Genomic DNA, 27549 nt, shown 5'->3' on the forward strand with positions numbered 1-27549 from the left:
GGACACTTCTCTTAACCTGTTCCTTACTGTCTGGCCAGACACCGTGACTCCAGTGACCCTTCTGAGGTCTTGTTGTAGTTCTCTGGCAGTTGCTGAACGATACCGCATGCACAGATGATCAGATATCGGTCATCCTTGGGGCTGTCATGCATCCATGACTTTGTCTAACCCTTCTTGTGAACTGATCTGTCTCATTGTAGCGATTCCATAAGTGTTGAATAACTGATGCAGAGACTTTGAGATCCATAGGAACATGACAAAAAGTCCATCCTTCCTGGATCAAAGTGACAGCCCTTGCAACCTGAACCTTGTTAAGATGTCTCATGGGATGTGCTGGTTGACGTACAACATGCTCACATGACTGCAATAGTCTGTATATCTCATAACGACACACGGACGCACTGCTATTCACTTTGTTTTGAGGGGTTACCTGACAGTTTAATGTATGGCTATGCCTAGAGATGGAGTATAACTTAGATTTGACATACCTTGAATAGCTAAGGTCTCAAGGTATGCTGTACGACCATTGGAACCCCATCTACCAAATTAACGTTCACATATCAGACATTACAAAACATGTTCCCTAGCTTTTTTGAACTGTGTAGTTCAGTAGATAGAGTGTTTAAAGAGCTACAAATTGAGCATACATTCAAATTTGGAAGATGACTACTAACAAAGTGAATATGTAAATATGGAAGGGGCATACCCTTTCCCTAGCGAACTCCATTAGTGGGCTATTTATGACCTTCACCTTACACATTTCGGTTTGTGCGAGTCAAGTCACAGTACAGATTAAGTGCATCGCAGACGCATGTCTTCTTGTGTGCATATCCATAGTCATTGTGTGATAGGTGTGTGTGGTATCGACAATATTACGTGTGATGAGTACACTTCTCGCGATGGAATGAGTATGAGAGATTATCACAACTGATATTCTAAACAGGCTAAGCAAATGTGCTTCAGTTAGAAATTGGGTCACGCTATCTGTGCTTGCAAGTGTGCAGTTGATACCGTGTTTAGAGAGAACAAAATACCATAGAGCTATAGCGAGCTCTTATGAAGCTACCAGTGGTTATAGAACCAAATAGATAAACTTAATCGTTCTAGCTAGAGATGAAAATGAAGGAGTAAATTTTGTGAATGGATAGCTGAATTATCAGGGTCACCATCAGTGATGAATAGGGCTTGAATAGTGACCACTAGAGACAATACTTGCTATTCGGCATAGTCTACCTTGAGTCTATGAGGGGACACCTCCAATACCATATTGTATTTTGAAGTCAATAAACAGTACCTTAAAATAATACGGTATATCATTTGTTTACATGCATCTGAGTGCTCTTTGAACCCAAGACCAGACAACAAATGCTGAGAACATACCTAAATACCTGTGATATTCCAGAATTAAGAAGACTTCATGGAAGTTCGACAGTTTGGAGATCCATAAAAAGACAACGTTCCAGGTCATCATGAAGACAGCATGACTCCAAACAAACACAGGACTCTCAACAAGCGGAATGGCAGTCATGGAGCAGTAAATACTCATGGGAGCCTCCAGATGATGGACAGGTTATAAACCAAATGATAAGTACAATCCACTAGTCTTAAGCATGAAAAACCCTTAAGGTTGCCTTTATATGATTATTTAAAGTGTATATAAATTTGCCAGCATGCATTTCACTTTCATGATAGCAGGTAGATAATGAGAGATGCACATCTCAAAGGGGTCATCATCATCATCATCTAAAGGCTTCGCCTTGTCGCTGCAATCATTGATCTCTTCTCTCTGCGATCCTTTTCATCTCTCCATAACCTTGGCATCCCATCATCTCAACTACCTCTTCAATGATCTTCTTCCGTGGTTTCCCTCTGCCTTTCTTTCCCATCACCTTGCCTTCGAACAAGTTCTTTATGAAGTTATTATGCCGGAGAATGTGACCGAAAACTGATGCTTTTCTCCTTTTTATCGTTGTTATTAAATGTCTCTGGGTGTTTATTTCTCTAAGCACTGCTTCATTAGTTTTCTTCTCAATCCAGCTTGTTCTTGTCATCTTCCTCCATAGCCACATTTCCACTGCCTCTAGTCGTTTCACGTCCTCCTTCAAGAGAGTCCATCCTTCACAGCCATACAGCAGCACACTCCAAATGAACGTTTTGATAAATAATTTCTTTTGTTCAGTATTTAAGGATTTATTAGTTAAGAGCTGCTTCTTCTCCTCAAAGGCTTTCTTACACAGGGAAATCCTTCTTTTTATTTCCACAGCGCATCTGTTGTCATCGGTAATAACTGATCCTAAGTAGCAGAACTTGTGCACCTGTTTTATTAAAATATTTCCAATTCTGAGCTGTGCCTCTGGCTTCATTTTAGATTTGCTTACAACCATAACATTAGTTTTATTTACATTAATGTTAAGTTGGAAATCTTTTAAGATGGATGTTAATTTGTTGAGCATGATCAGCATGTTCTTCTCATTGTCAGCCAGAAGGGCAATATCGTCGGCAAATCTAATACAGTGTACAGTTGTTCCATTTATTTTAATGCCAGGTGTTTTGTTTTGTTTATTAGTGCTTGTCTTCAGGGTGATTTCTTAGATAATCACTGAATCTCTTCTGGAGATTGCATGATTTAGTATTAGTGCCCTATGAATTGCTATATGTACCAGTGAAGTACCAGTAGGATTAAAATTCAAATAAGTGGGTAGATTCCCATTGTATTTCTATTCAATACATTGGTAAGGTCTTCCAAAAATTTCAATTATTACATTGTGTTAAACAGGGACCTGGTATTTTATAGATCAAATCTGCATGTTAATGCCCGCCTGTAGTGTAAAGAAGACTGTTATGTGAAGACACAAGGCGCCCGGCTCAGGATATGAACTTGGCCTAGATAGGTTGTGTGTTTGTTAGTGCATTAACAGAATTTCCCATTGATAAGGATCATCTAGATATACTCTTGACAGCATTTCATTAGGGTGAATATTAGAGTCAAATGTGCATGTGGATGGTAGTACAGAAGGAGATATAAATTACTTAGCATATGAGGCTGGATGGTAATAATAATATACGCCAGTGGAAAGATATGCTGATAGCACAAGGAGTCACTGAAGAAAGTGAATTATCAGACTACATGAATGATGTCCGTTGAGGATAATTTGCCAGAGTAGGGCCGCGATATAAATGAATATTAAGTTGTCTGCTCTGGAGGTAATATGTGTAGCCGGCCAGCTGTTTGGATGCTGGATCAGCCTGCTTAATGGGCTGTGACATATGAACCTCCTGAGATAAATGAGCGAAGGGATAGCGAAGTTTCTCACCCCATCTGCTTGTATTTTTATTGTTTGCTGGCTTGGACCTGAAGTACGAGATGTCTCGTTTCATCCAGGAATGTCTACCTAATAATGCACAAGGCCAGAATATTCATTGGGGAGTAATTTGTTGTTGTCATAGAAGGCTGTGTATATTAATGAGTCAGTAACATAGCGATCCCTTCCCAAGTAGGGTATTATAATAAATTCATAGTTAGGGAATTTCAGCTAATATCTCGAGCTGGAATGGCGTGGTTTGATACTCGATTGGTACCGAAGTTCTAGGGTGGATACCAGAAGACCTTTGTGGGGTCACAGAATCTGGAGAGCATTGAGTATATTTATGTCTTTGTTTACTGGAGAGATGTTCCACTGTTTTAAGTATCTTATTGTTTGTGTTCTGTGTGTCTGACTCATTGGCTGAATGATCAGCTGATATAGATGTTGATTCCCATAGGGAATCAGAAATATTTGTTCCGAAAGAGTAAATTTATAATACCAATATAAATGGTCTGTTATTGGACATTATAAATTTTCCAACTAACTCATTCCTGGTTGCCAGCGTTTCGCCCCCATGTGCTAGGCTGGGTTCATCAGTTGGTACCTAGCACACCTATCAAGACGCATGGCTAGTGCATACCATGGAGGCCACTGCGTAGGCTAATTGTAGCCACCGGCAGTGCCAATGCACTGTGAGAGACTTTGTCTCACTAAGAAAAATTGATGCCTGAAACGCTGGCAACCAGGAATGAGTTAGCTGGAAAATTTATAATGTCCAATAACGTACCATTTATATTGGTATTATGAATGGTCAGCATCGAGGCCTTCGGTTCAGAGGGTCCCAGGTTCAATTCCCTGCCAGGTCAGGGATTATAATCACCTCTGATTAATTGTTCTGGCCTGGAGACTGGGTGTTTGTGTTTGTCTCAACACTTTCCTCTTTATATCCAAGACGATGCACTACACTACCAACCACCACAAAAACATGCAATAAAGATTACATCCCTCCATATAGCATTGGTGTCAGGAAGGGCATCTGGACATAAAACAGGGACACATCCACATGTGCATCACAGTTCACACCCACGACCCCACAGATGTGGGAAAAGTGGTAGAAATGAAGAAGATTGTTTGTGTAATTGTTTGGAAATTCATTTCTGAAGTTACACGCTCACCAAAACCAAACCCCATGGCACTAAAGTCCTTGAAGGGCCTTGGCCTACCAAGCGACCGCTGTTCAGCCTGAAGGCCTGCAGATTACGAGGTGTCATGTGGTCAGCACGACGAATCCTCTCGGCCGTTATTCTTGGCTTTCTAGACCGGGGCCACTATCTCACCGTCAGATAGCTCCTCAATGCTCCTCAATTCTAATCATGTTAGCTGAGTGGACCTCGAACCAGCCCTCAGGTCCAGGTAAAAATCCCTGACCTGGCCGGGAATCGAACCCGGGGCCTCCGGGTAAGAGGCAGGCACGCTACCCTTACACCACGGGGCTGGCTACATGCTCACCAGCATTGTAAATATCCGCGTTATAAATATTACTAATAAGTTTGTCACCCCGGAAAGACATGTGTGTTCGCTAGTATAGTAATTTGTAATTAGATATTATGAGAACCATTATTAATAGGTGACAGCAGGATTTTCATGATTAGGTATTTTGATGATTCATGTGGAGTGTACTTATTAAATACTCTCAAAAATGTAATGAACCATTTAGTACTGCCAATTATACAACAGTGGTTAACAATTAAACTTAGTGTGTCTGTGTAATTTATGTTTCCTTTTATGGTAATAAATGGATTGTATATTTGCCATAGGGGCAAACAGGGTTATTGACCTTTGTAATGAAGTGTGAATATCCAGATGATATCATTATCCAAGTGAAAGGGAAGAGTCCTTAATATTTATCAGTGAATCTGAAATATATGTGATGTTGAGTGGTTTCGACTTGAGAATGTCAAAAATGCAATTCAAGAGTGAATAACGAACTCATAAAGACATTAGATGGCATTACCCATGTGTTAAGTGCAGCATATCTCATAATTGACATGCAGGCAACTTAATTGGCATTTCATGTGTGTACACGACTTTTCATAGATGGTCTCTCAGTGAATAACATGCTGGGCTGAGTGCCTCAGATGGTTGAGGCACTGGCCTTCTGACCCCAACTTGGCAGGTTCGATCCTGGCTCTGTCCGGTGGTATTTGAAGGTGCTCAAATACATCAGCCTCGTGTTGGTAGATTTACTGGCACGTAAAAGAACTCCTGCGGGACAAAATTCCAGCACCTTGGCATCTCCAAAAACCGTAAAAGAGTAGTTAGTGGGACGTAAAGCAAATAACATTATTATTATTATTATTAGTGAATAACACTGCGTTTTGAACTAAGTAAAAATCCATTCTTATTCTTTATTGAATTAATGTATTCCTCTCATTATAGTCAACCTTCCGTGTCTGCATAGGAGAACAAACTATGGCGCACCTCCTTAATTGCAACTCGTGCCCTCTCATTTTCACCATACAAGATTTAGTGAAGGTCACAGCAAATGGTCGAGATCTTGCCAAATTCTGGTCCGATATGATATAATTGTTACTTTGAATGTACCTCTAGTATGTTTTTTACCAGTTAGGCCTATTTAATTATTTTCCATTCTTAACTAATACTTTATATGATGTATTGCTTCTGATACGAATAAATAAATAAATAAGTGCCTACTCTCAAGATACACTGAAGAAAATGGAAATTGCAACACCAAGAAGGAGTGGTGCTACATTGCTGCAATTGAACATGCAGGACAAGTGTTCGGTTGTGCTTCAATGATTACACTTTCAGGTCCCTCTGACCGCAAGTTTGGATAACAATCAATATAGGATGTGCCCACCACGAGCTGCAATACATTGATGAATTCATCGAGCATGGAGTCAATAATGCCCTGGATCGCTTCCTGAGGAATTGTGGCCCATGCTTGCTGCACTGCACGGGTCAGTTGTTCCAGAGTTGTGGGTGGCTGAGAACGGTTGGCCAGTTGTCGACCCATCATGTCCCACACATGCTCAATAGGACTGAAGTCCGAAGCTCTGGCGGGCCATTCTAAGGTTGTGATGTCATGGAGAACCTCTGTGGAGATGCGTGCAGTGTGAACCCGGGCATTGTCCTGCTGAAACATCCCATTAGCAATGTTCGCCATCATAGGGACAACCACAGGATTGAGTACCCTATCAGCGTACTGTTGAGCAGTGATAGTGCCCTCAACAAGCACTAATTGTGATTTCACATTAAAGCCAATAGCTCCCCAGACCATAATGCTTGGTGTTGGCCCTGTGTGCCTCTCGACAATAAGATCTGGGCGGCCCCTCTCCAAGGTACGTTGGCTCACACGATTCCGGCGATCACTGCGGGCAAGACAGAAGCGCGATTCATCACTAAAGACGACCCTATGCCATTCATTGACCCACGTTGTTTCTCGACACCAGGCCAGCCTTACACGTCGCTGTTGTGGGGTAAATGGAACACCTTCTGCAGGGACACGGGCTCGTAAGCCAGCTGCACACAGGCAATTACCAGCTGTTTGTTGTGTAATGTGGGTTGCCACAGCTGCTCGAATTTGCGCTGCTGTTGCATGGGGGTCCATCTGGGCAATCCGAATAATGTGGCGATCCTCTCTCACATTTGTCTGTCGCGCTGGGCCTGTGCCAGGTCTACGAGTGTAGGTACCTTCATTTGACTACTACTGCCATACACGTTGTACCGTAGATGCCTGTCGGCCAACACATGCAGCGACAGTCCTTAGCGATAATCCAGCCTCACACAGCCCAATTATCCAAGCCCTCTCAAACGGTGACAGTTCTTGATAGCGTGCTCTTCTCTGTCATCGAGGCATGTTTGACGGGGAACACTTCACTGCACAGACTGCAAGTCAACTACGCTACACCAGAGTCCGTATACTGGAGTTGATTATTCCGTGACCAATCACGTGGGTAGACCTGTAGCAACAATACAATGGGTCTGAAACTTTGATCGTTTACATACCTACATGACATCGTTCCATATCTTGAAAATCAACACAAACAACTAATGCCTTCATGGGGTTGCAATTTCCATTTTCTTAAGTGTACTTATTTTGACATGCCCAATTTATTTTCATTGGACAGAACCATGACCAATATACTCTTGAGCGAAGTCGTTGCTCGGAAAGAAAATAGGGAGGATGGGGCCTTAATGCCAGGGTTTGATTCTCCAAAGTTCTTCATCCATAGGATTTTCATCCATGACATATTTGTGAGGCATGATCTTTATACTTGGTAATCTGTCGATGTCCAGGACAGGTACATTATGTAATTTACTCTATTTTCACCATATGATTCAATGACATTATCTCTGCAGAATGGAAAGCATCTCATAGGTGCCCTAAATAAGAAGAAAAACCAAGGATTTTAAAAAGATATATCATGGGATATTTCTGGTAAATACACTGACTGACAGAGCAAATGCAACACCAAGAAGGAGTGGTCAGAACTTTATGCCAATTGCAGGGTAGATTGACGTCACTGAGGTATGCTCATGATGTGAAATGCGCCGCTGTGCTGCGCACGTAGCGAACGATAAATGGGACACGGCGTTGGCGAATGGCCCACTTCGTACCGTGATTTCTCAGCCGACAGTCATTGTAGAACGTGTTGTAATGTGCCACAGGACACGTGTATAGCTAAGAATACCAGGCCGCCATCAACGGAGGCATTTCCAGCAGACAGATGACTTTACGAGGGGTATGGTGATCGGGCTGAGAAGGGCAGGTTGGTCGCTTCGTCAAATCGCAGCCGATACCCATAGGGATGTGTCTACGGTGCAGCGCCTGTGGCGAAGATGGTTGGCGCAGGGACATGTGGCACGTCCGAGGGGTCCAGGCGCAGCCCGAGTGACGTCAGCACGCGAGGATCGGCGCATCCGCCGCCAAGCGGTGGCAGCCCCGCACGCCGCACGCCACGTCAACCGCCATTCTTCAGCATGTGCAAGACACCCTGGCTGTTCCAATATCGACCAGAACAATTTCCCGTTGATTGGTTGAAGGAGGCCTGCACTCCCGGCCCCGGCGTCCGCTCACAAGACTACCATTGACTCCACAGCATAGACGTGCACGCCTGGCATGGTGCCGGGCTAGAGCGACTTGGATGAGGGAATAGCGGAACGTCGTGTTCTCCGATGAGTCACGCTTCTGTTCTGTCAGTGATAGTCACCGCAGACGAGTGTGGCGTCGGCATGGAGAAAGGTCAAATCCGGCAGTAACTGTGGAGCGCCCTACCGCTAGACAACGCGGCATCATGGTTTGGGGCGCTATTGCGTATGATTCCACGTCACCTCTAGTGCGTATTCAAGGCATGTTAAATGCCCACCGCTACGTGCAGCATGTGCTGCGGCCGGTGGCACTCCCGTACCTTCAGGGGCTGCCCAATGCTCTGTTTCAGCAGGATAATGCCCGCCCACACACTGCTCGCATCTCCCAACAGGCTCTACGAGGTGTACAGATGCTTCCGTGGCCAGCGTACTCTCCGGATCTCTCACCAATCGAACACGTGTGGGATCTCATTGGACGCCGTTTGCAAACTCTGCCCCAGCCTCGTACGGACGACCAACTGTGGCAAATGGTTGACAGAGAATGGAGAACCATCCCTCAGGACACCATCCGCACTCTTATTGACTCTGTACCTCGACGTGTTTCTGCGTGCATCGCCGCTCACGGTGGTCCTACATCCTACTGAGTCGATGCCGTGCGCATTGTGTAACCTGCATATCGGTTTGAAATAAACATCAATTATTCATCCGTGCCGTCTCTGTTTTTTCCCCAACTTTCATCCCTTTCGAACCACTCCTCCTTGGTGTTGCATTGTCACTGTCAGTCAGTGTACAAATAACAAAGAATTACTTCATTTCAATACCATATTTAAAACCTACATAGAAAATATTATTGTAGATTAAAAAATGTCTTTTGAAGGAAAAGAATCCCTGCTTTCAATATGATGGGCATGAGAATATAATTAGAAATATGTGCAGATGGCTCCCTCTATAAATGTTGATGCTCACCCTCGTAATGAAGCTGGGAAGCAAAAATTAGCTCATTGAAGGCTGCCAAGAACTAATATTACTACTCCAAGTTGAGTATAGTAAATAGTAAAAAAATTTCAACTTTTCTGAAACAGAAATTGTCTAAAGTGAGGTGCTAATAATGTTATTGGTTTTGTGCTCCACTAACTACATCTTTATTTTTAACATTTTTTGGAGATGCCAAAGTGCCAGAATTTTTTCCTACAAGAGTTGTTTTATATACTAGTAAAGCTACCAACACAAGGCTGACATATTTTAGCACCTTCAAATACCACCGGACTAAGCCAGGATCGAACCTGCAAACTTAGGCTCAGAAAGTCAGCACCTTAACCGTCTGAGCCACTAAGCCTGTCAAGTGAGGTGCTGCTCTACTCCCTCTTCTCCTCAACATACAAAACAAAGTAACCCCAGCAACCCCTGCTCAGGCTGAATAACATACTCCTAGTCTAGGGATAATGGACCTGCCTCTTAACAGCAGGTTGCAGGTTTGATTACTGGTCAGGTTAGGGATTTTTACCTGGATCTGAAGGCTGGCTCAAGGTCCACTCAGTCCAGTCTAAAAAACAAGAATAACAGTTGAAAAGATTCATCACTCTCACCACAAGTTACCTCATAATCCCCAGGCTCTTGGGCTGAGCAGCAGTCACTTAGGAGGCCAAGGTCCATCAGGGCTGTAGTGTCATGGGGTTTGTCTTTTTGTTTGTTGGTTTGTTTCTTATTCATCTTTATCTATTCGCCTCTCCGCATTTCCTACTTTTATCTGGCTTTCTCCATATCCTACACTTCCCACATCAAGACTAGATCTGCAAAGGTGTCCCCCCTCAACGAGTCATTTTTCTCACCCTCTTAATGAAGCTGGGAAGTAGAAACAAGCTTGTCAGGGATTGAGGAGAAATGGAAGGTGAAGAAGGGGACTGATGAAAAGAGAGCATATCTATCTGCAAACAATACTGTATGAAGATGTAAAGATTGTACTTATCTTTTAGTGTTTTCATATTTTCCCTTGTCTCCTCTTTCTGTAGTTATCCTGTTGTTTCTACACAAGCCAGGTGAATTAACCAATGGAGTTTAGAATTACCGACCTAGCCAGAAATTGAATCTGACACCCCCTGACCAAAGGCCAGTAAAATAACCAGTTAGCCACAGAGCCAGACAAAACTTACTAATGTGTACGGTAAAGGAATATGTAAAATATAAGGGTTTTAATACTATTGTATTATTATATAATAGAGCTAAAATATTATGTAAACCTAGTATGAAATCTTGGTCATCTAAATACAAACGTGCAAGCTATATTAAAAACTTTATTTAAAATGAGAAAACTGCTGGATTCCTGTTCACAATAACTCATTTTGTCATGTTTCAAACAGCCTATGCAGCAACAGCATGCATGTAACCGATATTCTAATGTCTTAATTGATATCTTCGATGCAGCATATTTCACTTAAAACTACAGCAAAAATTTACAATTTTTTAAAGTTTGTAAATGCTACTTTATAGCAGAAAGCCTATTACTAACAAGTTTATGGTGTCTTAATTGATCATCTTAATAAGTTTCATTGCAGTTGGTATGGTCCAACCCAATATATCATGGCATCATCATAATCTGAGGAATAATAACGATGCCCCTGAGTTAGGTCTATAACCAATCTAGTTTATTCTTAAGATTATCTACTTAGTATCCACAGAACTCCATGCTACTTGTGGAACATTTTGTAGATAAATAAGCAAATTAAGTCATATATAGTTCATAGTATTATCACACATAAGACAAGTTCAAAATGTTTACTGTACTCTTATAAATTACTTGATGTATTTTGCTGTGAACTGTGACATTAGATGTAACCTGTGAATTAGTTGAAAATAAAAACCATAGAGCATAAATAAACTTCAGTCCAGTTCCTTGGCTGAAAGCTTGGCATAATGGCCTTCAATTCAGAAGGACCTGGGTTCATTTCCATGCAGGGCTGGGGATTTTATCTGTGTCTCATTTATTCATTTTGCTTGAGGACTGGGTGTTTGTATTTGTCTTAACACACACCTTCATTTACATATAATGCATCACTTACCAAATGCCACAGAAACATGTAATTGTGAATATATTCCTCCACATAGATTTGGCATCAGAAAAGGCACCCATCCCAAAAAATGAGCTTAATTCATCTTTGATATGACCCAAACAATTATAAAAAAGGAAAGAAGAAGAAGAAGACGAATAAGAAGAAGAAAAACATGAATCAGCTTCAGTTTCCAAATTACTTCAATAAATAGGCGTACCCTTTTAGTCATGAAATTGTTCCACAACATTAAATGCTACTTACTACTGTTTCAAGTTTATAAACTACTCCTCTTACAAATTCTCTGAAGGCCAAGTACTATTATAGTGCAACTAACCCATTTTGAGTTAACTTCATCTCAGTTCTGCATGAGTTGATTTAAATATTAAAAATGCCAAGTTTTTCAACTGTAAAAATCATTGCAAGGGATGGTGGCCACATCGCTATACCTTCACAAAGATAAGTAAATTACCTGTGCTAAGAAGCAGGCCATCCCGTAGCCAACAACTCAGAAGACGATAGTCAGAAGCCTTGGAGATGTTCTGGGTGCCGGTAAGTATAGCCTACAAATATATTCAATTCTATTAATTGAAATCCTCCTTTTTTTAATGCCAACAAACAAAGCATACACTTTTAAAGTAAAGCATTTATAGTGAATAAAGCTATGATTAGCAGTCAGCCTTTGGTGGAATACAAATGAGACTTTCATTTTGGGAGTAGACTGTTCATCTCCATGCATTTCTTCCCTCACCCAGAAATTACCTTGGATATTAATCCTGTTGTGAGCTGAGGGGATCCTGAAACATGTTCTATGAAGCTGGTTAAACTAGTTCTTGGGAGAATTATATGATAGCACATAGGCCTATTCAAAACTAGGTGAAAAATCCTTGATAACCTTACATGTGAACTGTCAAATTATATAATTTTCTGGTAAATTTTCTTTAAAATATCCAGGTCTAATGAATGTGATTAATTTCCTATTTATTTGTGATCTATCCTAGACATTTTATTTCCTACAAGTATTTGTAATGCTACATTTCAAAGTTTTAGTGTGGGGACTTAACAAAGGCTCAGTCAGCAATAGGCAAGTATGAGTATAATGTCCAAGTAGGTTACAAGTACTGGTAAAATACTGAAATTTACGTATAATAATAAAGATGGACACTTTAGGAGTGGCGACCCCACCGTACTAATAGCCTATATATACATCATTCATTACATCCCTGACTTGGTCAATGATTAGAAAACAGGTTGTAGGTTTTTATTTTTTCATTCAATAAAGATGGACTATTGCTTTTCGGTCTATGTGCAGAACATGAACTCTTCATCACTAACACTCAGTTTCGACTGCGTAACCACTTCAAGATCACGCGGATTCATCCTCGATCCAAGTATTGACACAAACTTGATTATGTCATTACACGGCCTTGTGATAAGAAGGACATACAGTACTTATTACCAGAACAGCAAGAAATATTGATAATTGTTGGGCTGATCACAAACTCCTTGTTTGTCAACTCAGGATCTCCATATGTCCTAAACCACCTAGGCATCTCCAAATCTTGACCAGAAGAAAGTTAAACACTTTTAAACTTCAGGATGAATCCTTTGCAACAGAATTTCAGAATATGATCAATGTACAGCTAACAGTCAATCCAGTTAACACAAATGATGTTCAACAAAATTAGGCCACTTTGCAGAAATAATCATGAAGTCAGCCAAGGAAACCATTAGTTCTGTAAAGCAGAAGAGACAAGACTGATTTGACGACAACAATGATCAAATTTTGTGTCTCATTAACCCTGACAGTAATACGTCTATAAATATCGCTTTAGTTACACCACACGTTTCGAAGACGTGTCACTCAAAGCCTACTATTTAAAGTTACATTAAAGTTACCAGATGGAATGGACAAGGAATAGAGGTGGTGGAGGGGATAACTCTCCCCTCCTTAAGAGGAATAGATGGCATTCATTCACACAACACGTCAGAAAAACGTATGGTGTTACTGTCAGGGTTAATGCAAAAAGGGAAGCCTATCTATCCTATCTTCAAGATCCATCATCCAACACAAAGAAAGCACATTTTTTAGAACTCAAAAGAACGTGTCAAAGATAAGGGAAATTAAGAATACCTGGTGGCAACAGAAAGCTTGGGAACTTCAGGAATTATCTGATGCAAAGTACCTGAGGAACGTTTATGCCAGAATACAAGAGCTGAACGGTCCACCTTGCTCTTTAACAGGTACACTGAAAAATGCTGACAACTCTACCACTCTTACTGACAGCCATGAAATCCTGGAGCATTGGAAGGAGCATTTTTCCACCCTTCTAAATCGTCCACTCCTGATGAAAATTTCTTCGTGATGTGTCTCAACAGCCCGAACAACCATGGATGGCAGTTCCACTGACTTACCAAAAATTCAGTGCAGCTCTCAATCATCTCAAGCCCAGAAATGCACCTGGCCCAGATAAGATCCCTCTGGAGTTAATTCAAGGTGGTAGTCAATCCCTCAAAACGAGAATTTTCATTCTCATCCTCAAAATTTAGGAAGTCAGAGAAGTACCCAGTGAACTAAACAATGCCACTATCATCACAATCTTCAAGCAAGGTGATCACAGTGTTTGCGGCAACTATCATGGTATATCACTACTATCTGTTGTAGGTAAAATTCTTGCAAGTATTCTGCTTAACTGCCTCTAGATTATCTCTGAGACAGTCCTCCCAGAGTCGAAGTGTGGGTTTCTAACTTCCAGAGGCACAACTGATCTGATCTTCTGTGCAAGGTAACTTCAGGAAAAATGCAGAGAGCAACAGAATCCTCTCTCTTTTTTGTCTCTTATGACCTGGAAAAGGCATCTGACTCTGTTCCAAGACCTGCTATGTGATGGTACTGAAACATTTTGGATGTCCTCAGCTTTTTGTTGATCTGGTTCAGGCCCTCCATGATGGCATGACTGGACAGGCTTGCCATCAGAATAGGATCTCAGTTGAATTTCCTATTACTCATGGACTAAAACAAGGGTGTGTACTTGCTCCAACACTAGTTGCATTATACATTGTCTGACAAAAAAGTTAAGCACCCAGAAGGAGTGTTTGAAAGTGAATGAAACTACATATGCTGAAAGACCATGTGCCTTTATTGAACTAATTACAATATAGGATGAAAGAGACAAAGCCAATGGCAATTACAGGTGGAATGTTGGCGCTAGGTTAGTAGGGTGTCACACTCCCTCTGGCTGCATTGCATGCCCTTATGCGGTTTGGAATGGTGTCAAACAGCCTTTGGATCCACTCCTGAGGCAAGTTTGTCCACAGTTATTACAGCTATCCCTCTAGGTCCCACAGGTTGGTACTGGGACGAAGTCCCCTCCTAATATCATCCCACACTTGTTCAATGATGGAGAGGTCCGGAAATCTTGCTGGCCACAGGAGGACCTCAACGTGCTCTAGGCAGTCCATAGACATACGTGCTGAGTGTGGACATGCATTATCTTGTTGGAACACTGTCCCAGGGTGCTGTGCCATAAGGGTTAAGACGTGCAGACACAGAATGTAAAAAAAATTCAGTAATCTGAGTAAACTAGAAATTCAAGACTTCATGTCTATCTTAAAATTGGTTCTCAACAATAATTATTTCACCTTTGATAACACCACTTACCAACAAGATGGTTTAGCTATGGGCTCACTAGCTTCAGGCATTCTAGCTGAAATATACCTCGACTTCTTAGAAAACACAAAAATGAATAATAATAATAATAATAATAATAATAATAATAATAATAATAATAATAATAATAATAATAATAATAATTTCTCTAATATTCTCTTTTGGGCCAGATATGTTGATGACACATTAGTAATCTTAAATGAAGAATCAACCAACGCAGCCTCTACACTTCTTCTAAACAACATTGACTCTAACATTAAATTCACCCTTGAATCAGAACACAACAAAACTCTTAATTTTCTAGACTAAACTATAACTAGACATCCTTCTTCTTTAACTTACAAAATTTTCAGAAAACCAACCCAAACAGTATCCACAATACAGCAAGATTCTTCACACCCTCAAGCACATAAACATACTACTTATAACAGCCTAATTTTTCATGTCTTCAACACCCCTATGTCTAAAAAAGATTTAAATAACGAATTGAACACCATCCATCATATTGCTAAATATAATGGCTTTAACAACTCTTTCATAAACCGTATCATAACAAATTTAAACACCATCCTAAAACTACATTATCAAAAGACAAAACCTAACCCACTGCATTTTCTACTTTCACTTTCACTCAAGATGCTTATAAAATAACTAATGTTCTTAAAAAACACAACATGCTTTTTCTAAATCTGGAGTATACAGTTTCAAATGTAACAACTGCAGCTCCTTATACATTGGACAAACTGGCCGCAACTTCAACATCAGATACTCCGAAATTATCAACGCCATTAAATACAACAGATTCTCTGTTATAGGACAACACATACAAGACTCCAAGCATAATTTCACTAATATTGAAAAAGATATAAAAATACTTAAAATCGTTAACAAAGGCCCCCTCCTAAACACTACTGAAAATTGTTTTATTCACCTTGACCAATACTTCAACCCTAATTTCAATTTAAACGACATTTCTGAAAAACCCAATATCCTATTTAACTTCCTAATTCTTCTTCTCAAAAATTCTTAATTTCCAAACCTGAATTCAATTTTCCATGCCTTACAAAGTTCCTACCCACATTTTCTACCTCCAGTAACCCACCCTCCTAACCCACCCTAAACTACCCCTCATTTATTTCCCTATCTTTCCCATCATCTTTTAACTTCAAATCCTTTTAATCGTCTCTTATCTACTAATCCTCTTCCTTTATTAACTTATCTTATCTTCCTTTTCACCTCTCCTCTAAAAAAAAAAATACCCTACTTTCTGAATTGGACTGTATACTAATATACTATATTGCCACCTGCATTTTGGGTCTTCACATTCAAATTTAAACTCATGCCTTGCGCTGACTTTGACTACTTCAATTACGACCTGAATTTTTAACTTCAAGAAATAGCATATACGTTTTCCATTTGTTTCCGGTATTGCGTTTTTTACCATTTTTCTCTTCACAATTGTTTTTTACGTCAACTGTTCTAAAAAATCTACAAGATCCTAGCTACATATTTCAATCATATTGAATTGTATTATATGTACATTTTTGTGACCGAAGCAAATACTGGATCATTAAGCTATTCATCAAGTTCAGTCGGCGTTTGAAAGCACAGTGCCTGACGTTGAATATGTCACACTGATTTTTGGGAGCTGGCAATTTACTTAACTTGATCTACTCGTCTTCGGCTTCTGCACGATTTTGGATCTTCACATTTGTTGGATTGTGTTGTGACTTTGTGCCTGATAGTGTATGCAAGCTGGCTCATTTAACTGTTCTCAGCTTCTCGTAAACATTATGAGACAAAGCCGAAATTTGTGTGTACTATGCTGCTGTTCAGAAGATTGCACCTTGCTTCTCTTAAGTGACTTACCTTCTAATTCTTCTGAATTTTACAGTGCCTATCCCCGTTGTTTTATATTGCCTCTTTAACTGTTTTTGTGGGGACTTGATCTTTAATTTCTTTCTTACCTATGCATATTTTTTTGGCTTTTTATTCGGCTGATGATGACCCGGATTGGGGTCAAAACCGGTACCGCTTCCGCTTATAATTAAATAGGAATGTAACACTACATTTCATATTTATTTGTACTGAATAGGTTGAACTACCTTATTTATTATTTCAATTTCATTGTGATACATTTCAGTAACAAGATATTAGATGGATGGTATTTCAATACAGAATATGAAATTTTTATCTTTAAACGTATTCCTGTACTGTCAAAGTCTGCCGCAGCACTATTAGAGGTGAGATGAATGCATATCCTATGTCTACCCACACCATGATAGGGATTACGTCTGTGTGTCTTTCCATAATATGGGCAGGATCTGCCAAATCCGCACACCATGGTCATTGGAGGTTATGGAAAAGTGGAACTCATCACTGAACATGATGCAACGCCAGTCTTCTTCTGCCTATGCCTCCCAGACAAGGCACCACTCCAAATGCAGGCGTTGGTGTTCTGGTGTTAATGGCAACCAATGCAGGGGGTGGTAGGACCCCAATGCAGCGGATGCGAGTCATTGAGACATTGTGCGGGAACTCTCAGAATGCTGTAGAGTCTCCAGAACATGTTCGCGGATGGCGGGTGCTGAAGTTAAGCCGGCCCTCTCTCCAGGTGATGTTTCTTGGTTGATCCAAACCCCCCACAATGTGACTGGGTGCCGTCATGTACCCATTGAGTCCAACATCGGGTCACTGTGACATCTGAATGGCCCACATGCCTGGCAACTGAAAATGGGATGAAAAGTCAGGTTGTAAGTTTCACTGAGAGGAAAAGTCCTCTCATTTTTAAACACTGTGTTGATGGGGTAGAAGTACCTCACAGGGGTTACAGTAAGTACGTAGGTGTTAACGGAGGAAAGATCTTCATTGGGGTAATCAAATTAACAAGGATGTAAATAAAGATTACAGATCTCTTCATGTGGTTATGAGGGTATTTAGGATTTATTATCATTAACTCGTAGAGGGCGGAATTTAACTTATTAAATCTCACAACATGTCACCCGCGAGTAGAGCTTAATATATTAAATGGTCAGAGATCCAGCATCACCGGCACACGTAGTAATCAAAAACCTCAACAGATGGCAGTAAATTACACATAGCCTGGCTGATGGAGGAATCCTCTAATAGAGTCAGGTTATCTCCCTGCTAGCTTTTTACAAGCTGTGAAAAGCTATCGTGTTCAAATGAGCATGTATCACGAGTTTTGAGACTGGCTTTTTGTGATTTATATACCGAGTAGCTATTTTGTGACATGGTTAATAAGAAAAGAGTCAGTGAGCAATAGATTGCCTCAATTTTGGACTCTACGCACATAGATGAAAGTGATATTTCATTTGAAGTGTCCAAAGATGGAAATTTAAGTAGTGAGTCTTCTCAGTGCAATAGCGACTCAAGTACCCCAGAGAACAAAACAGATGACAAAAGCAACGACATGAGTAACTTGGACACAGGACCTTCAAATACCATTCTGATATACAACATTAATCGAGGAGCAAATTTACATTCATATTTTGACAAAGCGGTCGATCATACTGAGCAGTTTTCACTATTTTTTGATACCAAACTTCTGATATAATTCACCTGCAAAAAATAATTCAGGAAAATAAATGGAAACAACAGGCAACACCTCAAACTAGAAGATGTAGAACCAAAGACTGGTCATCTCCAGTACTATCTGATATAAGAGCTTTGATTGGCATGAAACTTATTTGTGGAATGACTCTTATGCCTTTTTTTGCACTAACCTGTTGTCACAAAAAAATCAGTAATATCCTATGGACCTCTGCGATAAGAGTACATCCAATATTCAACGTAAGTAATTAATAATATATATGCATGTTTATATCTAGTGTTTGATAATTCTGGGTGAGTTATAATTTGCCATATTTTTGGTCCATGTACAGACATAAAATGCTCCTGCCTGTGTAGGGTTAACCCTAGAATCATAAACTTTCGTCTCCCAGACTACGCACTTCTGTAGTTTCCGCGGGAATTTCCAGACGCTAATGAACTGTGCCTTCCCCCTCCATCTATTCTTCCCCAGCTATCAACAATCAGTACTGAACTTGGTTTCAAGCATAAAGGTCCAGCTGTTTGTTCACTGCGATATGACTGTCATCTGAGAGACGAAAGTTTATGATTAGTGAAAGTATTCGTGATTTGTACATAGCTGTAAATAGTGCGAATATTTGGTTCATTACAGGAATGTTTTTGTACGTAATACGAAAGCTTAATAGGATACTGAAATGGAAAATCTATCGCACGATGATGAATTGATAGCGGCAGTTTTTTCTGAATTAGACAGAGAACCACTCTCTTCAGGAGACATTAGTGGTAATGTATTTCGTGAATGAAATTACCCGCCCAATACTGTGACCGTATCGGCACAATTAGTATTTATTTCAAGTGATATGCTTGGTAAGGAAGCAGGCAGCAAGCTCTCTTTGTGTGGATGTTGGGAGTATCATCAGGTTGTGCAATAAGACGCCCGCCAGAGAGGCGCCTCACCCGCCCACTGGGTGGCTTAAAGAATCCCCGAACTAGGCACACGTCATAGAAGAAGCAGGAGAAGAACACTATTTAGCGACTCCATATTGGAAAACAAATGCCAGCGTACAGCGATGCCAAAGCGATCGGGCTAAATTTAATGCAGTTTTCGGCGTAAATAAGGCTTGATTAACAAAACTGCACCCGTCAGAGCAGTGTGCTGAATTTTGGTGGAATTATAAAGTCAGGAGTTCTGATAGAAAATACTCTCCAAGCGAAAGGCGTTGGTAAACAACTTATATAACTCCGTTAGCGTACGTACGCCTAGTGAAAAACCAGATGCCTTCGGGGACTCCCTACTTCCCCTCCAAGCTGATTAATTAATTACTGCAGATCCGCCGAACATATTCAACTCCGCATATCATAGCGTACTTGTGCATAACCAAGTCACACAGTCTAGCGTATTGCTAATTTCGACAGGCTGGTTTATCCAGGAGCAGTCGAAATAAGAGTGGGGGAATGAACTCATTTGCCGCCCCTACCGCCGGGGCCAGTATAAGTTTTTGGCACTTCCAGGGAGCTTCAGCATTCGTTGAGGAGCTTTCGACGGGAAACGACGGCCGGTCCGCTATCGAATTACCGCTCCATTGTATACTGTGTGAACAAAGCGGGAGTGAAATCTTTCAGTCTTTTCGCTTATAATTTGTGATAGGCAACAGAAGATTACGGTAATGAGATGTACTTAGGATCTCGGTTGCAGAGTAGACTAAGACTTCGTGAAATATGAAGTAGGGTTTTGTATAGCAACAACTACTTGATAGTACGCAGAATTTCTGTAGGAGAACAAAGAACTGTATAAATCCACGCTGTTTCTGAACAAAGCGCAGGTCAGATTATTAACTGATTAACAGGTAGTGAGGAGTGTTCCTGAACTATTAAACCATACGGAAGATAGGGATAGAAAATTCTGCATCTTGCGGATGCTGGGAACGCCCGGCTTAACAGGGTAATAGACTAGCTGAAAGTAGCCGATATAGTCATCTCCATGCAACTGTCAGTGGGTAGACAAAGAAGTAATAGGAGTGAAGGGTGACACGTGAGCAAGAAATCGATAAATTGAGTAAATTACAATCTAATTTCAGTGATCCGTGTGCTACAAAAATGGATTACGCGAGACAAGATATGGAACTTCGGAACTCCAGGACTCCAGGATCCAGCACCATGGAGTAATCCAACATGGGTAGGCCTCCGAAGCTTTCGGAGGGGGCCGAAGACATCAACCGTTGAGTACAAAGTTATGTTTCTATCCCAATGCTAGTATTTCCCTTTGTAAATAACAGTCATGAAGTATAGGGTTATAAATAACATTAGTAAATAGGCCAAATCCGCCTCAGAATGGTCGGGAATCCATTTATTCATTTTTGTTTTAATTAATTAGATATGGGAAGAGAGTGATCCTATGTTAGTGTATAGAATATGGGACCCCTTTTTAGTGGCTATATTTGCATGTTATCATATTTTGTTTATTTAGTGCTGAGAAGGAATTGAGGGGGAAAAGGAGTAGAATGCTATGTAGATTAATGATGTAGATCTCATCTGAGCAATTGCCTAAGTTACGTAGGGATTAGCGAGGTGACAGAGTCATCAACAAGTGCCCGTATAATAGGAAAATCTTGGGCTAGAATCAGCACTATGTTCGTAAAGATAGAGTTGGTTTCATGGTAATATAAGTTTTGGCTGTAACTGAAGATGTTCAAGGAATGGAGTGCCGAGGTTTGAACCCCTGTCCCCCACTACACTAATGAGGTTACACATAGAAGGTCTGTTAGTGTTTTGGCAGGATTTAATAATTTTAATTAATTTTGATTATTATTATTATTATTATTATTATTATTATTATTATTATTATTATTATTATTATTATTATTATTATTATTATTATTATTATTATTATTATTATTATTATTATTATTATTATTATTATTTTCTTAATGTAACTTGATCAGTGTTTTGATACCGATACATTTCAAGCAAAAGGTTAGAGGGTTATTATTATTATTATTATTATTATTATTATTATTATTATTATTATTATTATTATTATTATTATTATTTTACCAAAGGTATTTTGATTGATGATTTATACCGATAGATTTCGAGCAATAGGGTAGTATCTGATAGGTACACACTCTCGCCTCAGAGGCGGAGAAATAGGAGTATTGCTGTGGTCAGTGGCTAACGGATGGTGGACTTTTGGAAGGAGAGAAGATACGAGTCGAACTCCAGACCTCCAGAGATATGAGAGAGTGAAATGTGAATTAACGGTCGAATTTGAGAAATGATTCTCGTGTACTGAAGGTATGTGGGCTGGCCCGAGCATTGAATGAAATGTGCCAGTTTTCTAATGAATTAATTTGATGGACACAGAAAGAAAAATCCTAGCGGGAAGCAGGTTGAATAGTGTCTTTAGTCTCCGGACCGTGGGACAAGTGTCAGCCGTGAATTATGGCTGAGAGGGGGAGGGTCTGGAACAGGGAGGAATAGATACAAGCAGAAAGGTTGGTCGGACCAACAGTCTGTTTTCTTTCGAGAGTAAAGACAGCAAGTTCTTTAATTGCCACGCCGTAGACCATGACCCACAGAGCAATATAGATGTTTATTTTTGTTATGACTGTTCGATACATGATTAGATTAATTAGGGCTTGATTACAGTACCCTGGATGGAGACGACCAGAGTCTCAGGTTCAAACCTCGTGTGAGCACAGCAGGGATCAACAGCTCGCTAAGACAGCGGGTTACAACGGGTTAATTACAGCCATTGTCTTTATTGATACATGTGTTTGATATATTTCTTTTCCAGGATGTGTTTTTGATTACTTATAATCGATGTCGATTTGAATCTAGACTTCGTGAAAGTCCACTGGTAGTGATTGCAAATGATAATTCGTTGTTCAAGTCTGTGTTTAATTTTATATGGAAGACTTGAGTCCATTTTTTTTATTTTCCTTCTCCGTGTTTTGTGACGGATTTCTGATTTGGTCAGAATGTTCGGATTAATTATGTTTTAATATTTACTTTAATGATTCCTAGAGTTAGCCGACCATTCAAAAAGCGGACAGTTTTCTTTTGTGTAAATAGAGTCAAATGTGTAATACGGGATTCAGTCCCATGGAATACTCGCATTGGGGGAACATGGCTTGTTTTGTTTTTGTGAATATGGTAGGGTCATTTTATTGTGTATATCGTACTCAAGTGGTTTATGGCAAACCGGGTGATAGCACGCACAAAACAATCGCGAAAATACACAAAACAATTTGTGTAGCATACATCCAAACTAATGTAATAGTTATGTAAGCAATATAGGACACAGGCAATTTAAAGTGATAGTATGTGAAAAAGTGAGATCATATTAACAACCTCTCGGTAATTCTCTGTTTTGGTAGAGAGGGATATGGATATTTACGTCTGTGTCAAAAAGGAAAATTTATTGGATTAGAGAAAGTAACAGCTAACGTTGCCGTTCACATAGATTTTGTCTGTGGAATGTGGAGGTAACAGCGGATGTCAATGGCAGTACGGATTTTTCCGCTGCTGAAATAAGTGATTGCTTATATCAATTGTGTAAGAAGCATCAAGAGTGTATGTAAATTTTGTATATTTCACCGAGTGAATAGTAAATTGTTCTAAACGATTTCATGCCTATCTATACCGAAAAACATGCATCCAGAATCCTCTTCCGTTCATTGTAGGCCTTTAAGCTAGTTTATGTTTGATAGCCTCTATATGCCGCGAAGGTCTTCGGCCCTGAGGAGTCCATGTTCAGACCTCAGGAACGGGAGAGTAGCTTTGATCTAGCTGAGTCGTATGGCCGATAACTTCTCATGTGAGTGGATTAAGTATACAATCCCAATGAGGAGAAATCGGCACAGACCAAAAAGATCCCTTGACTATCGACTTCCGTGGAGCATGGTCCCATGTGTTCGTGACCCGAAAGGGTTGGTTTGTTGTCACATGGCCCCATGAGTCATGGGGGACGGTGGGAAAGGTTCCAATACATGGATCAAACAGAAATATTACAACTGACAATTGGTTCACCTCAATTCGTCTGGCTGACTCTCTGCATTACGACCATAAGCTAATAATCATTGGAACAGTGAGAAAAGACAAGCCACAGATACCGCCAGAGATGTAAACAGTCAGACGAAGAAAGCTTGGGTCCTCCATGTTTTGTTATGATGGTATAAAAACAATGGTGTCATATAAAGGAAAACCAAACAAGAATGGTAATCCTCCTTTCTACATGCCATTAAGTAGGAACAATAGCAGGCTGTCGGAAAATATATGGCGGAAGACTACAATGGAATTAAAGGTGCCGTGGACACTTTTGATGAAATGTCAACATTGATGTCCTCTTCAAGAAAAACGAGAAGATGACCAATGTGTATCTTTTATAGTATGATTAATACATCACTTGTCAATGGATACATTATTTATGTGCATAAGATGGTTCAAAAAGGCCAAAAACCACTTTCAAGGCGAGAGTTTGCAAAGGATATATCCAAAATGCTAATGGCTCCAAAGCTGCAAGGGAGACTTCAGACACCAACTTTGAGGTGCAGAGGACCATCGCTGAAATTCTTGGAAAAGATAGCATTCCTGAAGAGCCTCAATCAGGTACTGCTGAAGGAAGAAAAATTTGTGCGTTTTGTTCCTCAAAGGAAAGAAGAATGGCCCGATTCCCTTGTAAGACATGCCGAAGGCACATTTGTCTTGATCACCAGGCAAAACAGTGCATTGAATGTGCCTATTGAAGAAAAACTAACCAGAGTGTACTGTCATCACTACGTGTGGTAGTTTTAAGTATAATATTCTGTATTTTATGTAAAATGTTGGGTTTATGCTTATTAAAGTGCTTTTCTTTCTGGTAGTCTGACAGACGAAAGTTACACTGGAGGGACTTTATGATTCTAGGGTTAAAATCACACATACATATACCATTAAATCCTGTACATGTTTCAAGAGCATAAATTCTCTCTTGTTCAGTGGTTATACAAATTGCCCAAAAATCTTAGACCTATTATCTATAACATTACCATCATATGGTTACAAATCTGCATATAACTTCTAAAGCAACTCATTCTAACATCTCCTAGTTAAATTACAATCTGTGTTAATAATCAAGTAATACACTTTCTTCTACCTATATCCAGCCTTGTAAATATAACAACCTCTACTTGTGCTAAAATAAGTGTCTATTTCCCCCAAACTTATTAAAACCTTCCACTCAGAGTTTGCATCTTCTACCAAATGCAGCTTCCTCCTCTGCTATCAACTGTCCTTGAGCCAACACCAATTAGATATGTGTCTATCTTCTCACCATTAAACTATAATGAAATATAAAAGTCCCTCTTAAATCCCATCATTGATATCCCAAACTTCAAAAAAATATATAAATGACTTACATCTCAGTTAGCTGTTTACGTGTAAACACAATTGACCTTGCTTTCCGTCCAAACCTGGTCATTACTCTCATCTCATTCCTGCAATGGCAAAACTTAGTTCCCTTATAAATGAAATGAAGGTAATAACAAAAGAAATAAAAACAAGAAGGGTAACAGACAACTAAATAAGAAGGAACATAATTTCTATCCTCCGGTTAATAACCTCCCAAACACTGTTTTTAGCAAGAGAGAAATAGGAATATTAGAGAAGAGACATAAACATAATTGGGTGAAGAATCTTAGTAACAAGAATGAAATAGTGAATACGATAGAAGAAACAGAACAGATCCTTGTCAAGTTAGAGGTAGAAAAACAGGAAGAGATATGATACTAAGTTGCAAAAAAAATTTGCTAAGATTTTTCAATACGAGGAGAAAGAAATGCAGGTTATGACAAATAACATCAGAAAATTTAGAGAAAATCAAAACCAATAACATAACAGTGACCAAAGCAGTTAAGGGAAACATCATCTTAATGAATAAAAAAAAGAGTACATTGAAAAAACAGAGGATTTTCTTAAAAGTGAGAAGTTTAAACTAGTCAGAAAGGATTCTACTAATGTGATGCAGAAAAACTTAAAAAGCATGTTCAACAACATAAGCTTTTTGCTAGTTAAAGCTTTTTGCTAGTTAATATGAACTGTGAGAGCTATGCCTAAAATTTGTAAAGAGAACACGCCAATAAGGCTAGTAGTTAATTATAGAAACAGCCTGATATATAAGACTGTGAAATTTATACAGACGTTCTTAAAGAAAAATTTCAAATTAATGCCCGCAGCAGTACTCAATAACAGCAGACTTTTGTAACAGAACTAAGGACTTGGAGTTAGAAGAAAGTAACATAATGCAGCTAGATATTAAGGATATGTATTCAAATATTCCTATATCCAAGACCTCAGAAACTGTAAAGAAGAATTTGATGAACTACAGAGAATTAAGCAATATAGAGATTGAGGAATTCATCAACATTTAAAATTTTACAATAGACAACAATAGTTTCAATAGTAAGATTTATAAACAGGTTAAGGGACTGGCTATGGGCTTTCCGGCATCGGGAATTTTAGCTAATATTTATATGGATAGTTTGGAAGATGATAAAGTAGAAGGATTAATAGTGTGATTAAGATATGTAGACAATGTTTTTATTATAATTGATGAGAATAAATTAAAATCTAACAGGCTATTAAAGCTAGCAAGCTAGTTAGTCGAAGATATTAAATTCACAATGGAATCCAGGGAGAGGAAATTGCTTAATTATCTAGATATCACAATAAGCAAGAGGAATAGGAGATTCATTTACAAAATCACAAATGCACAAACCAACTCTACTATTACGAGTGACTCTAACCACCCAGAGCAACATAAAAAAGCAACTTTTTGGAGTTTAATTAACAGATCACTTAAGGTTCCACTGGGTAAACAAGAATTTGAAAGGGAAATGGAAATAATGCACCATATTGCAGATAAGAGTGGGTACACAAAACAATATATAAATAGAATAAAAAACAAAATAATAAGTAAACCAAATAAAAAACAAAGAGAAAAGAAAAGCATGGCATTCATCACGTTTAGCAACAGACATTCTTATGAATTAGTGAAGATATTTAGAAAACGAGGGATAGGTACCACCTACAAAATTAGTAATAATAATTAATTTTTTAAATTGAATATGAACAAGGTTAATAGAGTTCATAAGTATCAAAAATTGGGAGTATATTGCCTAATGGGTCAAGATTGCAGGAGACAGTACATTGGACAATCAGGAGGAAGTTTGGAGACACATTATAAAGAACATGTTAATGTGGTAAAGCACAAAAGATTCTCGGCAATGGGGGGGAACATATGCTAGAATACAGGCATAAATTTTTGAAGGTGTAGATAAAGATGAGGGTACTACACATAGTCCAAAAAGGTAAACTTATGGATATAATAGAAAAATTGTGGATCTATTTATTGCCGGAAGAGAATAAGGATCTGAATCTGAATGAGACGTATTGAACGAGAAAAATAGATTATTTAAATTGGCAAGAGACTACATAAGGAAGAAAAAGAAAAAAGTAAAGGTCTAACATAGCCTAGTCACACCTTTTGCCACAGTTCACAACCCCCTCCCCATACTTCTTCCCCTAGCACTCATATAGTATGTAACTGGTAGTGCTTAGGTTCCCCTCTACCCACCCTCCATTCCCCTGGCCCACCATGGTGAGGTAGCAAGATGATGATGATGATGATTATTATCAGTATTATTATTATTATTATTATTATTATTATTATTATTATTATTATTATTATTATTATTATTATTATTATTATTATTATTATTATTATTATATTTGCCTTTATTTGTAGTGGCAAAGTTAGGACTCATGGTCCCACCACACTTCTTTAACATTGTACATCTGAGAAAAATATTCACAATCTTATCTTAAA

At 39.3% G+C, this 27549-nt stretch overlaps 1 protein-coding gene across 5 annotated transcripts in view; it reads right to left on the bottom strand.

Annotated features, from left to right (window-relative positions):
- The window catches only part of LOC136858147 (cytochrome P450 4c3), a 244644-nt gene that overhangs the window by 171845 nt on the left and 45250 nt on the right, over positions 1–27549 (bottom strand). For all 5 annotated transcript variants that reach the window (XM_067137475.2, XM_068225432.1, XM_067137473.2 and 2 more), the window contains one exon: positions 11934–12024. In XM_067137475.2, the coding sequence (XP_066993576.2) occupies positions 11934–12024 (91 nt within the window). The remainder of the gene's footprint in view (positions 1–11933; positions 12025–27549) is intronic.

Source organism: Anabrus simplex, chromosome 1, assembly GCF_040414725.1.
Source record: "Anabrus simplex isolate iqAnaSimp1 chromosome 1, ASM4041472v1, whole genome shotgun sequence".
NCBI classification, from domain to species: Eukaryota; Metazoa; Arthropoda; class Insecta; order Orthoptera; family Tettigoniidae; genus Anabrus; species Anabrus simplex.